We start from the raw sequence: 12,865 nt of genomic DNA on the forward strand, positions 1-12,865 counted from the left end.
TCAAAGTTCTGTATTGTAATTTAAATGAATTACACATAAAATTCTGTATTAATATGCCTGGTAAGGAATCTTTTTGTCAAAAAAGATTTCCTGAATGTTTGTCTGTATTACAGACATACTTGCTCAGGTATTTTGAAATAAATTACCAAAATAATTGTAACTGGTATGATTATACTGTGTTATTTTGACAAATAAAATATGCAGAATTTTGCAGACTTTTCAAAGATTGTGTGCATAATCTTAAATTTTTTGGTGCACATTTTCCCCACAAGTAAAATTATGGTCTTAAGGTCTAAGTTAATAAGCTGAAAATGTCTCTCTCCATCTGCCTACACATAAGTTAACTGTTCCACACTTCACAATGAATGCTTATTTACCATCTGAGCAAAATGTTAGAGTGACTGCAAACCTGGGGAGAGATTTTAGAATACAAGCAGCTGGGGTTACCCTGTTTGCAAGGGAGGACAATGGATTTTTGTACCAAAAGACTCACTTTGCATTCTTCACCTAGGAAGTACGCAAGCCCACTGCCAGCTTCTGGGAAAACAAAGATCACAGCACCAAGCTGTTAAATACTGGGAGAAGAACTTGGGTGAGAGACCCTCCTGTCTAATAAACTTCATCTTGTTAGTTAAGTTTAGGCCCCAGAATGTGTTGTGACTTAACTTCATATGTAACCCTTCATTTCCCACAGTTCTCTAGCATTTGAATCACTTGTGTTAAATGAACTGGTACTTGCTTTCTCTAAAGCACAAATTTAGTTGCTGTGTGTTAAGCAGAGCTGCCTTCGAAGGTGGAACCAATAAGTTGTGGTGTACTGTGCCTTTGGGAATAGAGGATCCAGGAATTCTGTGAGTGTTCAATGGACCGGGGGCAGAACACCAAAGGGGAACCCTCTGGGTATGTCTGTCTACACAGACAGGAAAAACCCATAGCTGGCCAGGGCCAGCAGACTTGGGCTCTCAGGGCTGTTTCTTGCAGTGTAGACATGCAGGCTTGGACTGGAGCCTGAGCTTTGGGACCCTCCCAATCCACAAGGTTCTAGAACCTAGGCTCCAGCCCAAACCTGAAAGTCTACACAGCAATGAAACAGCCCTGCAGCCCAAGCTGGCTGGCATGGGCCAGTTACGGGGTTTATGTCTAGACACCCTCCAAGTACCTTGGGGGGTTGGAATGTGCTTAGCACAAGCCTGCAGTGACAAAGCCAGCGTAGGCACCAAGCCCTGGCACACCCCTTGCCATGCTGGTCTGGCTTCTCCTGGCCCTGCTCACCTGCACAGTGGAGGATGCTGGGGCGCTACCCTCACTGATGAAGCAGTCTGCCTGGCTGTTGGGAGAGACCATCGGCTGCAGCAGGGCTCCTGGGGCCAGCTGTCCCTTGCTGACGACAGTGGACTGCACCGAGACTTGTTGCACGCCCTAAAGGGAGAGGGAGAAGTGCCTGTTACCCCCATGGGAAGGGCGGAGCCTGGTGCATGGGCCACCCCACTGCCGCTACCATCGGAGAGAGGCTCCCCCACCATCTGCCAGGTAGCCGCCGGAGCATGGCACCCACCTGAGTCCCATTGACCTGAGGCAGGAGTACCAGCTGGCCCATGACTTGCTGCTGGCCGTTCATCTGTAGGAGACCACGGGGCTGCACCAACTGGAGCTGCATGGGCTGTACGTAGGTGCTGCCGGCACCACTCTTAACCACGGGGGCCGTGAGGATCCGGGTGGGCTGCACTGACGGCTGCAGAGGCGGAGGCTGGCTCTGGGAGACAGCAGCCTCGGGCCGGTTCGGGACCATGGGAGGGACATTCGTAAGAGGAGCCAGTACCTGGGGAGTGCCGGAGACCTGTTTCACCCCTCCTCCTGCCGCCGCCGGGCCGGTGGCATTGGCACGCTGGATCTGCGCGTTGGGGGCTGCGGCCTGCAGGGTGCCGCTCCGCTCTGAGACAATTGTTCCTGGAGAGAGGATGGGCATGTTAGGGTGCATTTAAACAGAAGCACCTGATAAGGGAACAGGGAACCCAGGCCTGAGTTAGGTCCATCCCTGGGTTTCCACAGCCCTTTGCATACCCAGTCCCAGCCCCCAGCCACACACGTCTAAGCTACAACAAGCAGGGTGTGTCCCATGACAGCTCCTGGAAATACAAAGATGGCACAAGGAGCCACTGAGGCAGGCTGGCCATTTGGGATCTGCTCCCATGGCACAGTGGGGTGCCCTGTGCACTGGCTTAATGCCCACATCCCACTACAGCACTCCCCACCCTTGGCTGGTCCTCCTTGGGGTAGTGGGGGGGACGGGACGCAGATTTCAGGTAGATCCCAATGCTCAGAAAACAGCTGCAGGACTGGACCCTGCAGTCTGGCTACAAGGAGCCTGACTCCCCTCCACACAGGATCCACTCAGCTGTGCCCAACAAGGCAGGAGTCATTTGGTTGGCAAAGCGAGGGCAGTACCTGGGTGTTGGCTGAACCCGGATGTCAGGCTACCCAGGTGCAGTGACACCTCCCTGACATCTGCAGTCAGCCAGCCACTTTTCCCTGGCTGACATTATGGGACAGGAAGGCTCATGTCACTAGGCTTGTGACCTGTGTACAGAGTGGTCCCCTACTGTCCTGCCACAAGCCACTCACTGGTCAAGACCCAGCCCCTGGGGAGGAGGGACAGCCAGAACACTGGGCTCCCAGCACAGACAGCATGTGACTCTTATGCCCTGTGCAGCGCCGGGGAGGAATACAGAGGCCAACATTGTCTGGGATCTCTGCAATCCCCTTCCCTCCATGACACATACCCGCATCTTCTCAAAGCCAGTGACTCTCCCAGACACCCCCAGCCCCACAGCTCACCGAAGGTCTCCGCACTCTTGGTCCAGGCGTTAAGATCCCACTGGAACTTCATGTCCCCCTGGGGCTCCACGGGGTCTACGATCATCTTGAGGGCACGATGCAGCTGGAAGTAGATCTTTTGGGGGGGGGGAGGAGAAGGAGAGGAACAGACAGTCACACCCAGGGTAACGATGCTGCTGAAACCCAGGAACCCGGATCCACTCATCCTGTCCTCTCCTCCCATGTAACCCTAGTGTGGCCAGGAAACCCGGACACCTCAAAGCAATTGGACTCTGGATCTCCATGCAGTAGAACCCACCCTCGCAAGCTTCTGGGGGGTGGGAGTGGTGGCACAATGCTGGTCCCAGGCTCCCACTCATAGTCACAGGTTGGTGCACCAACGAGACAATGCTATGGAAACAGGGAAGCTTCAATGGTGTTTGTTTTGTGAATAGTGTGTGTATGTTTACAAACTGGCTAGTGATTGTGTTCTGGGTGAATGGGTCAGATAGGAAAGTTTCCTCCTGTAGGAGTCAAAAAAGAGTAATTAATGCCACTCCCACCCCTGCCAACACTGCAAGTAACAGCTCTGCTTGGTCTGACCTGGCTCAGAACTGCATCAACTATCAGCTCTGTGCTGGGGAGAGGATGGGTTACTCACTTAATCCAAGCACTGACAGAAGACTGACAGGCTAGGGTGCATTTAAACAGAAGCACCCAAAACAGCCACCCCTGCAGCTGGGAGCTCCAGGGCCACTGCCCCAGCAGCTGAAACAGAAAATGTCAGGTTTCTGTAAGTCCCAGTTTCCATGCCTTCCATGACCTCTGTGACACAACCTTAGCCTTAGTCATGAGCTTCAGAGGGCTCTTAAACAATGTAAATCCCCCTCCTGCAGTTATGCAAATACCCAGTCTTCTGAACAAAAGAGGGGCCAGATCAAGGGTCCATCTAGCCCAGTATCCTGCCTTCGGCCGGCCAGCGATCAATGCCAGGTGCTTCAGAATGAACAGAACAGGCAATTAATGAGTGATCATCTACTATCATCCAGTCCCAGTTTCCGGCAATTGGAGACTAGGGGCATGCAGTGCATGGGGTTGTGTCCCTGACCATCTTGGCTGATAGTCATTGATGGACCTATTCTACATGAACTTGTAATCATAGGGCTGGAAGGGGCAAGAGGTCATCTAGTCCAGTCCCCTGCACTCATGGCAGGATTAAATATTATCTAGCCTAGACCACCCCTGACATGGGTTTATCTAACCTGCTCTTAAAAATCCCCAATGATGGAGATTCCACAACCTCCCTAGGCAATTTATTCCAGTGCTTAATCACCCTGACAACTTATCTAGCTATGCCCTGAGAAAAGTACAAGTCTACTGATTGTCTGCTCAGAGAATCTCAGCAGAAGTGGTTATGAACTTGTAGCCCCAGAAAAACCCCTTTGCTGGGGTTCGAGGGACTAATCACCAGCAAGAACCCTTCCCAGATGATCTCTACTAAGCTTAATCAGCACACCTGCAGGTTTTTGTATTACTTTCACATGTTTTCTATAATGCCTTCACCTTAGAAATAACTGCTTCCTCAGAGCTGAGTGCTAACTAAACAGGGACAACCACACTGAGGATAAAAGTGCAGGTGCTGGCCTGTTCAGGGCATTTGACTTGCCAGGGGGATTATACAGTGTAGGCTGGCTGTGCAGCCTAGCAATATCCCGGGCAGGAGGAGAGACATGGGTCTTCACCCAAAAGAGTAGAGCCTGGAGTGAGTGTCCCTGCTGGACCACGGAGGAGGAATGCAGGCGCAGTGACCCTGCGCTGTGACATGTTGCCCGACACCTGCAAGAGCCTCATCCCTTTCAGAAAGCCAAGTGGAGAGAAGATCTCCACCAGAACCGAGCCTGGAAAGCACCCTGCAGCAAGTATAGCTGAGCCAGAGATCAGGGTCTGTGACCTGGCACTAGATGGGCCCCCTTGTGCTGCACCCCCTACCCATCTAGTCACTCACCAGTTTCTTGGAAAGCAGCAGGGCAGTGTTGTTGTCACTCTCCAGGGCCCAGGAGGCGAAACGCAGGATGTGCTCCTGATGGCGCTGCAACTTGGTCATGGCCCAGTGCTGGCGCTCCAGCTTCTCCTGCTGCCCCTCGGTCACTTTCTGCAACACAGCCAGGTGCCGGCACCCCATCACCAACTGCACAGAGACCTGCCCTTCCCCCCGCCCCGCCACATGCTGCCACATGCCCCGGGCTGCAGTGCAGACTGTGTGGACAAGTAGGAACTGCCTAATATTTTAACGAATGATATGCACGGCTGTGAACTGAGTAGGGATTGGTGCCAATGCAGGACAGATTCCTGCTTGGAAACTTCTCAGCTGGATGCGCATGGCACAGCTCATGGGATGGGCCAGAGGGCAAGAGTCAGACACCTTGTGGGCTGGCACAAGGGAAGCATTCCTCCAAAGGACTGTTTAAGAGCGGAGATGGAGCCACAATAGGGGAAGCCAAGGGGGACAGCTCCCTTACTCCCTAGGAGTAGGGAGACAGCAGGTTTCAGTGCTAAGATCCACATGTGCTCAGAGGAACTCCTTGCACACCTGTTTTCAAGGCTCCTGCCAGGGCAGCAGGAGGGCGAGTCAGTGGTTTGCTCCACAGGTGGGTTGGGAGGGCCCCCCGACAATATGCACTCACCTGTGCGTCATTGACCAGCACCTTGCCCCGCTTGTTGAGCTCCTTCATGATTTGCAGGATGGCCATCTTCACGTCCACCTGCACCCGCTTCTGCACATCTGTCACCTGCCGGATCCTGCGTAGCCAGCCAGAGCCACATGCTGAGTATACTAAACACCCACACCCACTGCCCTCCCCAGGGCTTTCTGCATCTCAGCCAGCCAAGGCGCGAGGCTGGGAGAGGTTCTGCAATAGCACAGCTCCCCTGTCCCATCCCTTGGGCTGGTTAGACACAGATGTGATCCCGTGCAACTGTTGCTAAGGCAGGAGTGCTTCTGACATGGGCCTTGGCCCAAGCCCAAACTTCTGCCAACCCCAGCTGCTTCCTCCTCAGCTAACAGCAGCCCTGGAGGCCTCTGTCTTGACCGTGCCTGCCAGTTTGGACCCCCTCTTTGGCTCATGGGGAATGCAGAAAGCCAACAGGAGTCTGTTTGGCGACGCAGGCATGGACACTGGTGGCAAAGATACTCTGGTCTTAGGCACATGCGTACCCACAGTGGAACACATAGGGACCAGCACTCAAAGAAAAGATCTCAATGCCGTCCTGCTCCCCCATCAAAAGAAAGGGCTTCCCTGTGCATCTTTGGGGGTGAGGGAAATCCCTCCTTGGGGCTCAGCAGCATGGACAGGGACCCCCCATGGTTGGGATGCTCAGCAGGGCTACATACGAGGTGCGCACTTCCTTGGTGGATTTCTGCAGGTTGGCGTGCTTGTCCCCCAGGCGCTTCACCAGCGCAGCCAGCATCTTGCGCTGATTCCTGACAGCATCCTCCAAGAACTGGTATCTGTGGAGATGGAAGTGGAGAGGGACACTCAGAGCTGGCCAGGCAGAGAACAGGTGCAGGAGCTGCCAGCAGATCGAGGGACGTGATCATTCCCCTCTATTCGACATTGGTGAGGCCTCATCTGCAGTACTGTGTGCAGTTTTGGGCCCCACACTACAAGAAGGATGTGGAGAAATTGGAGAGAGTCCAGCGAAGGGCAACAAAAATGATTAGGGGTCTGGAACACATGAGTTATGAGGAGAGGCTGAGGGAGCTGGGGATGTTTCGTCTACGGAAGAGAAGAATGAGGGGGGATTTGATAGCTGCTTTTAACTACCTGAAAGGTGGATCCAAAGAGGATGGATCTAGACTATTCTCAGTGATAGCAGATGACAGGACAAGGAGTAATGGTGTCAAGTTGCAGTGGGGGAGGTTTAGGTTGGATATTAGGAAAAACTTTTTTACTAGGAGGGTGGTGCAACACAGGAATGTGTTACCTAGGGAGCTGGTGGAATCCCCTTCCTTAGAAGTTTTTTAAGGTCAGGCTTGACAAAGCCCTGGCTGGGATGATTTAGTTGGGATTGGTCCTGCTCTGGGCAGGGGGTTGGACTAGATGGCCTCCAGAGGTCCCTTCCAACTCTGTTATTCTATGATTCTATGACCCATGAACCCCTCAATGCCAGCTGGCAAAGGGGTTGCAATGATCTCCTGGTTCTGGTGTTCACATTTTGGCTCACCTAAGTACATCATGGAAAGTCTCAAATGAAAGCCAGGGCCACATTGGTTATTAATGTTGTTGTGAAACACACACACACAATATATATTCTTATTCTGTATCACAGCAGCGAAACAGGTTTCCTGTTTTCCCCCAGAAAAGGGACCTTAATTGACTGCCTCTTGACCAACAAGTAAATTAAGCACTGTAAGCTAAAAACACAGGCAAGCTTACATTGAATCATAGAATATCAGGGTTGGAAGGGACCTCAGGAGGTCATCTAGTCCAACCCCCTCCTCAAGGCAGGGCCAATCCCCAACTAAATAGGCAGTCAACAGGGAAGAATACAGAGCAAGGGAAGGGAACCTCATCTTGAGATACACATCAGAAGGTTTGCTGGACTACATTTGGGGAACAGAAGACAACCCTGGTTGCGGGAAGACAAGATGGGGGAAGTAAGCGAGCACTGTGTTCACTTCCATGAAAACGGACGCCCAGCCCACCTCGGTCAGAATGGACATCTGGGGTGAGATGAACTTTAGACAGGAAGTTAGCAGTCTCTAGAAAGCGTGTTTGTATTTTGCTGGGTGTGTAACCTTGTGTGTTCGTTTCTTCACTATCTCCCGACTCAGATAATAAATTTGTTTTCACTAGAAACATCTCAGGGGTGCAGAACTATGTAAGGCACTGATCCTGAGTTGAATCACATAAGCTGGGGTACCCCTTATTGCATTAAGTGCAAGCGTGTACAGCCCAGAGGAGATTGCTTAGGTGGCTGACAGGCTAGTGGTAACAGAGATGAGGCAGGAGTGTAAAATTACTCAGTTTTGGCTACTCTGAGAACCATCACAGGGGCCCAGGTGAGAACAGGTCAAGGAACACCAGGACCAAACCTACCCACAGCACAAAGTGCTGGTCTAGTTGCCTCAACTCCACCAGCAGCCTGGAGACATGGCAAAGGCCAGCAGTGCCTAGCGGAGAGGTCTGGCACAGCCGACCCAGCCATGCCATCCAGGAGAAAAGATGCACAGGCTAGCAGAGAGGTCTGCTACAGCCGTCCCATCTGGAAGAAAGTACGGCACAGACTGGCAGTGGGTGGCCACATCTCCAGCCCAGTGGGGGAGAGAGCGAGCCTGGCCCAGGCTAGCCACACCATTAGGAACCCAGGCAGAAGTAGGGGCAGCACAACTCTGCTCCAGAACGGACAGGGAAGCTCACAGCAGAGTACAGCCAGCAGGTGTGCATGCTTACTGGTGATCCTTGTGGGCATTGAGCTGGCAGTCCCGACAGGTCAGAGTGTCACAGGTATCACAGAACAGCACCAGGGGCTCATGCTTGTGCACGGAGCAGTAGACTGTGCGCTCACCCTCTTTTGACTTCGAAGGGCCTAGAACAGAATGTGAGCATTACCCTTCTCCTCCAGCCAGAGCCCCAGGGGCACCCCAACCACAGCAGCCAGCCACCAGCCTAGAGTGGCCTGCAGGTCGGGAGTGAGGGACACTGGCAGAGCGGGACAGTGCCGGGGGAAAGGGGGGGAGGAGGAGGAGGATAGACAGACAGGGCTGGGACTGAGGGATAATGGCAGAGCTCTGTATTGGGGTGGATCCAGAAGGGCTGTAGGTCTGGGTTATGGGGCACTGGCAAAGCTGAAGGGGAAGCCTGCTCAGCTGTCATGTGCAACATGCCCGACTACCGCCTGCATGTCCAGATCTGTTTCCCAGATCCCCTCTTCAAGGCTTCCAGTGCTGGCCATGGGCAGCAGAGCCCATGCTGCCAGAAAGTGGGCATTGCCTGGAGCCTCAGACCGAAGTCCTCTCCCTCACCAGTTGGGACCTAGCTTTCTGCCTCTGGAGCCTTGTCTACACGAAAAAGTTGCATTCTGCCCAAAGGGAAGAATTCAAACTGATTCAGTTAAGCAGTACAACCCCAGATGGATGCTCTCATTCCATTTGAAGAGTGGACGGTATCACCCAGAAGAGGTTAAGTTGAACAGAACATAGACAGCACAAACAGGGGTTTGCACTGATTTAGCCAAATTGGTTTAAACCGGCTCTCTTGTGTAGATACCCAAGTGAAGCACTCTGGGTGGGCAAGGAGAAGTGGTTACACTCCATGACCCCAGCCCCCACCCTACCCCTCTTCAAGGGGCAGGTGGTACCAGGCTAGTTCAGCATTCCCCTGCTAGGAGTGGGGCAGGGTGGTGGGGCACTGACCTGTGGATCTGACCGTGTGGTCTTTGGTGTACTTCACCCTCTGGTGGGCTTCCACACACGTCTCGCACAGCGGCTCTGAGCACTCCACACAGTAGCTGGTAGCAGGGGCGTTGTCATCACAGCTGGTGCAGCACTGGGGGACAGGAGAAAGGGTAAGCACCAAGGTACACACCAGCCCCACAACAATCTCAGCCTACTGCCTCAAATTACACCAAGACCTTGTAGAGACAAGCCTAGGCACAGGGCAAGGACAGACACCAGGGCTCATTTTCAAGGGTGTCCAGCGTCCCTGGCTCCCAGTGCAGTTATGGGCACCCGTGGTATTGCACGGAGCAGATGACCCTGGGAGCACAACACTGAGATCCTCCAACTCAGACTGAACAGAAGGAGATGGGCTACAGATGTGCAATAGTCTTAAGGCAGAGAATAAGTTATAGTACAGGCTAGCTCCAAACCTGTCTACACTACATCATTTACAGAGGTGCAGCTGCACCAATGCCACGGTAGTGCTTCTGGTGAAGACACTTTAAGCTCACAGAGCTCTCCCGCATCTGCAAGAGGCTGAGATAGCACGGTCTACACTGGCCCTTAGGTTGGTATAACTTATTTCACTCGGGGATGTGGACATTTGTAGTGTAGACCGCCTAAGAGGGTGACAAGGACTTCATTCAAGCAGACAGGCCTTGTAATGAGACAATTGAACGTGACCTAACTGCAGCCATTGTGTGTGTCCTGCCACCGTTAGTTGAAAGCAAATACACTAGATAGGACTTTGAGAGGCAAGACCAAACAGCTGCATGTTTGCAGTTTTGCTCAACAGAATGGGAGGATGGAACAGAGTTAATGGACTATGAGAATGGAAGGGGGTGTGTGAATAGCCAACCTCGGTTCTGAGTGCCCGACACAAGTTTTATTATGACTAACAATGCTTTGCTGATAAGGGATAATGAGCAATTTACTGAAGCTAGGAGAATTGGTGACCCAATAGGAGTCACTAAGTTATGTGCTTTGTTTAAGTTAGCAGCTATAAAAGATTTAGTAAAAACACTTGAGTAGTTTGAGGGAGCTTTTATTTGAGCAGCAACTACTATCTTCTCCCCAGCAGCTGGACTAGGGTTGCCAACCCTTCAGGATTGTTCTGGAGTCTCCAAGAATTAAAGAGGTCAGGTGATGAAACCTCCAGGAATATGTCCAACCAAAACTGGCAACCCTAAAGCTGGATGGAAGGAGGGACCCCAGAACCCCAGCTATTGATCACTCAAAACCATCTCAGACTTTGGGTAAACTACTTGGGTGTGCTCTAAAACTATTGCTATGGCATGTGTGCACCTGAGACTCAAAAAGGGAGCTTTGGATGAAAGCAGTCGTTTGTCCCCATTGATTTAATCCTGACACCGCCTGGAGAAAACCAATTAAGTTACCACAGTTTTGAGTTCTGAAATCCCTGGGTAATGGCCTGACAACTGCTCCAGAAAACACCTAGGCTATTTACTTTCAAGTTCTGGTTTCCACCACCTGAGGAGCTGGCCAAGCTGAACAAACAGCCTTCGGCTGGATAAAAAGACAGGCCCTCAATGACGGGGCAGACAGGCCCTCAGACGGCAGAGGTCAGGGTAAGACAGGCCTCACCTGAGCTTTTATTTGAGAGACATGTACCTAATGGCTAGTCTACACTGGCAGCACTTTAAGGTGCCTTGTGTGGTCACGGTGCAGCTCTCCCAGCTCTTTAACACCACCACTTCAACAAGGAGCATAGCTCCCAGCACTGGTGCCCTGTCTACTCTGGTGCTTTACAGTGCTGAAACTTACTGCACTCAGGGGGGTGTTTTTTCACACCCCTGAATGAGAAAGTCTCAGCGCTGTAAATTGCCAATGTAGACAGCCTTAAAACAGCGTCTCTTATGCTTTGCTGTGTTCCCACTGCTGTACTTCGTTTTAAAGCGGCCGTTTTCTTTGGGTCACTATTTGCTGCACAAACAGAAGAACCGCAGGCACTGGTCTGTTTGGACCTGCTGGGTAAGCACAGCTGGTACCCAGGGAGACGGGTCTAGGAGTGGGGAAGTCACGGAGATGAGGCCTGAGGTTGGACGCCCGAGGGGATGCTCTCAGATAGGGGACCCAGGGGCAGCTAGACAGGTAACAGTGATTAGCATGACACATGGGTCATCTTAGAAAGAGCAAGTGTCAAAAAATCAAGGCCCAGGACCAAGTCCTGCTGTGACACATCAAGAGTCTTGTCCCATCCCCTCCCTACTCCCGTCTGGTCTATTTATAATTAATCGCTGAGGTCCAAGCTTTACTGTGTCTGCACAGCACAGTAGCACCCATAGGCTCTGCTGTGCTGGGTAACAAACCACCACCTCCGAAAGGGGCCTGACAAAGCACCCATGAATGCACTGCCTGCCCTGGGCAGGGCATACCCTGGGGGTGCCTCAACATCCCCAATACAGCCCCATCCAACCTCAGCAGCCAGGTTCAGCATGGAGCACGGTGTCAGGAAAGGAAGGGCCAGGTGCTCTGCACTGCTTCCTTTTACCAGGAGAACTGAGCTGATCTATGGCAGGAGGGACTGCAAGCCACCCCCATCAAAGCCCAGCCTGCATGGCGAGCTGGGAATAATAGGGTGGGGAGCAGAACTGTATTCTGCTGAGGGGTCAATCAGAGCCCTTCTAGGGAGGAAGGGATAGGAAGGTTACACCCCTACCTGGTTGGCATCCTTGCTGTCTGTGGCTGCCTCCACCCCGCTGTCTCTCAGGAAGTAGTTCTCCACTATGTCCTTGAGGTAACACTGGTGTTTGCACACAGGGCAGTCCACCACTGCAAGGGAAAAGGAGCAGAAGAGAGCATCATGCACACAGGAAGCAGCAGCAGATATGTAACTAATCCTTGGGGAGCCACCCCAGTGTAGTTAATCCTCCTCCCCGAGAAGCAGGGGGAGAAGCCCTCCTGTCAACATAGTTTTGTCTACACTGGGAGTTTGGTTGATATAACTGTCAGTCACCTCTGAGCGATCTAGTTTTTTTTCAAACACACATCTGTAGACCGGGGCTAAGATACTGAAACTTAGCACCATCTCTGAATGGCCACTGCAGGTATGGACGTGGGATGTAAGGGCTGTCTGGTAGGGTCTCCGCATCATGCACTGAAAATCTTCTGCAGCTGCTCACGCTCCACGAGCGGAACAGTCAGTGGGCTCTCCCCCGTCCAGTTAGGTCCCTCCAGCCTAAAAGCACCACAACATTAGGGGGCCTCCATACTCACCAAACACCAGCCACAGGGACCCTACACATCTTACAGCAAGAGTATGGGGAGATGGAGCCATTTCCCTCCCCCCAAAACAGTCTGCCATGTCAGAGGGCAGTCTGTGCCCACAGCACCTAAGCAGAAGACAGCAGGGAAGCACAATGTGACAGGTAGAGAGGCAAGCTAGCCTCCTTTCAAGTGCCCAGAACTCAGCAGAATTTCCCTCAGTGAGCAGGAAGACCCCACGTGTGTCTCTGCCTCCTGGAGGAGCAGCCATTAAAATGGAGAGGTTATAGGGTTATTCATGAGGAACTGGAGAGCTGGTTCTGCCTGGAGTTTGGGCTCATGGAACATCGAGGTGCTTCTGTATTGAGAGCTCTGTTTATTAACTGA

At 52.4% G+C, this 12,865-nt stretch overlaps 2 protein-coding genes across 3 annotated transcripts in view; one reads left to right on the forward strand and one right to left on the reverse strand.

The window, feature by feature from the left end:
- LOC140901855 (uncharacterized) overlaps window positions 1-12,865 on the forward strand; it is a 355,192-nt gene that overhangs the window by 223,140 nt on the left and 119,187 nt on the right. The gene's annotated exons all lie outside the window — the stretch shown is intronic.
- The window catches only part of TRIM28 (tripartite motif containing 28), a 54,355-nt gene that overhangs the window by 12,502 nt on the left and 28,988 nt on the right, over window positions 1-12,865 (reverse strand). Inside the window, exons 2-10 of one of the 2 annotated variants that reach the window (XM_073321996.1) lie at window positions 11,934-12,046; window positions 9,230-9,362; window positions 8,268-8,403; window positions 6,206-6,322; window positions 5,499-5,613; window positions 4,820-4,966; window positions 2,836-2,950; window positions 1,556-1,947; window positions 1,273-1,419 (exon numbers count right to left, since the gene is read on the reverse strand). In XM_073321996.1, coding sequence (XP_073178097.1) covers window positions 1,273-1,419; window positions 1,556-1,947; window positions 2,836-2,950; window positions 4,820-4,966; window positions 5,499-5,613; window positions 6,206-6,322; window positions 8,268-8,403; window positions 9,230-9,362; window positions 11,934-12,046 — 1,415 coding nt within the window. The remainder of the gene's footprint in view (window positions 1-1,272; window positions 1,420-1,555; window positions 1,948-2,835; window positions 2,951-4,819; window positions 4,967-5,498; window positions 5,614-6,205; window positions 6,323-8,267; window positions 8,404-9,229; window positions 9,363-11,933; window positions 12,047-12,865) is intronic. The other variant, XM_073321995.1, reaches the window with a different exon arrangement.

Source organism: Lepidochelys kempii, chromosome 23 (genome assembly GCF_965140265.1).
Source record: "Lepidochelys kempii isolate rLepKem1 chromosome 23, rLepKem1.hap2, whole genome shotgun sequence".
NCBI classification, from domain to species: Eukaryota; Metazoa; Chordata; order Testudines; family Cheloniidae; genus Lepidochelys; species Lepidochelys kempii.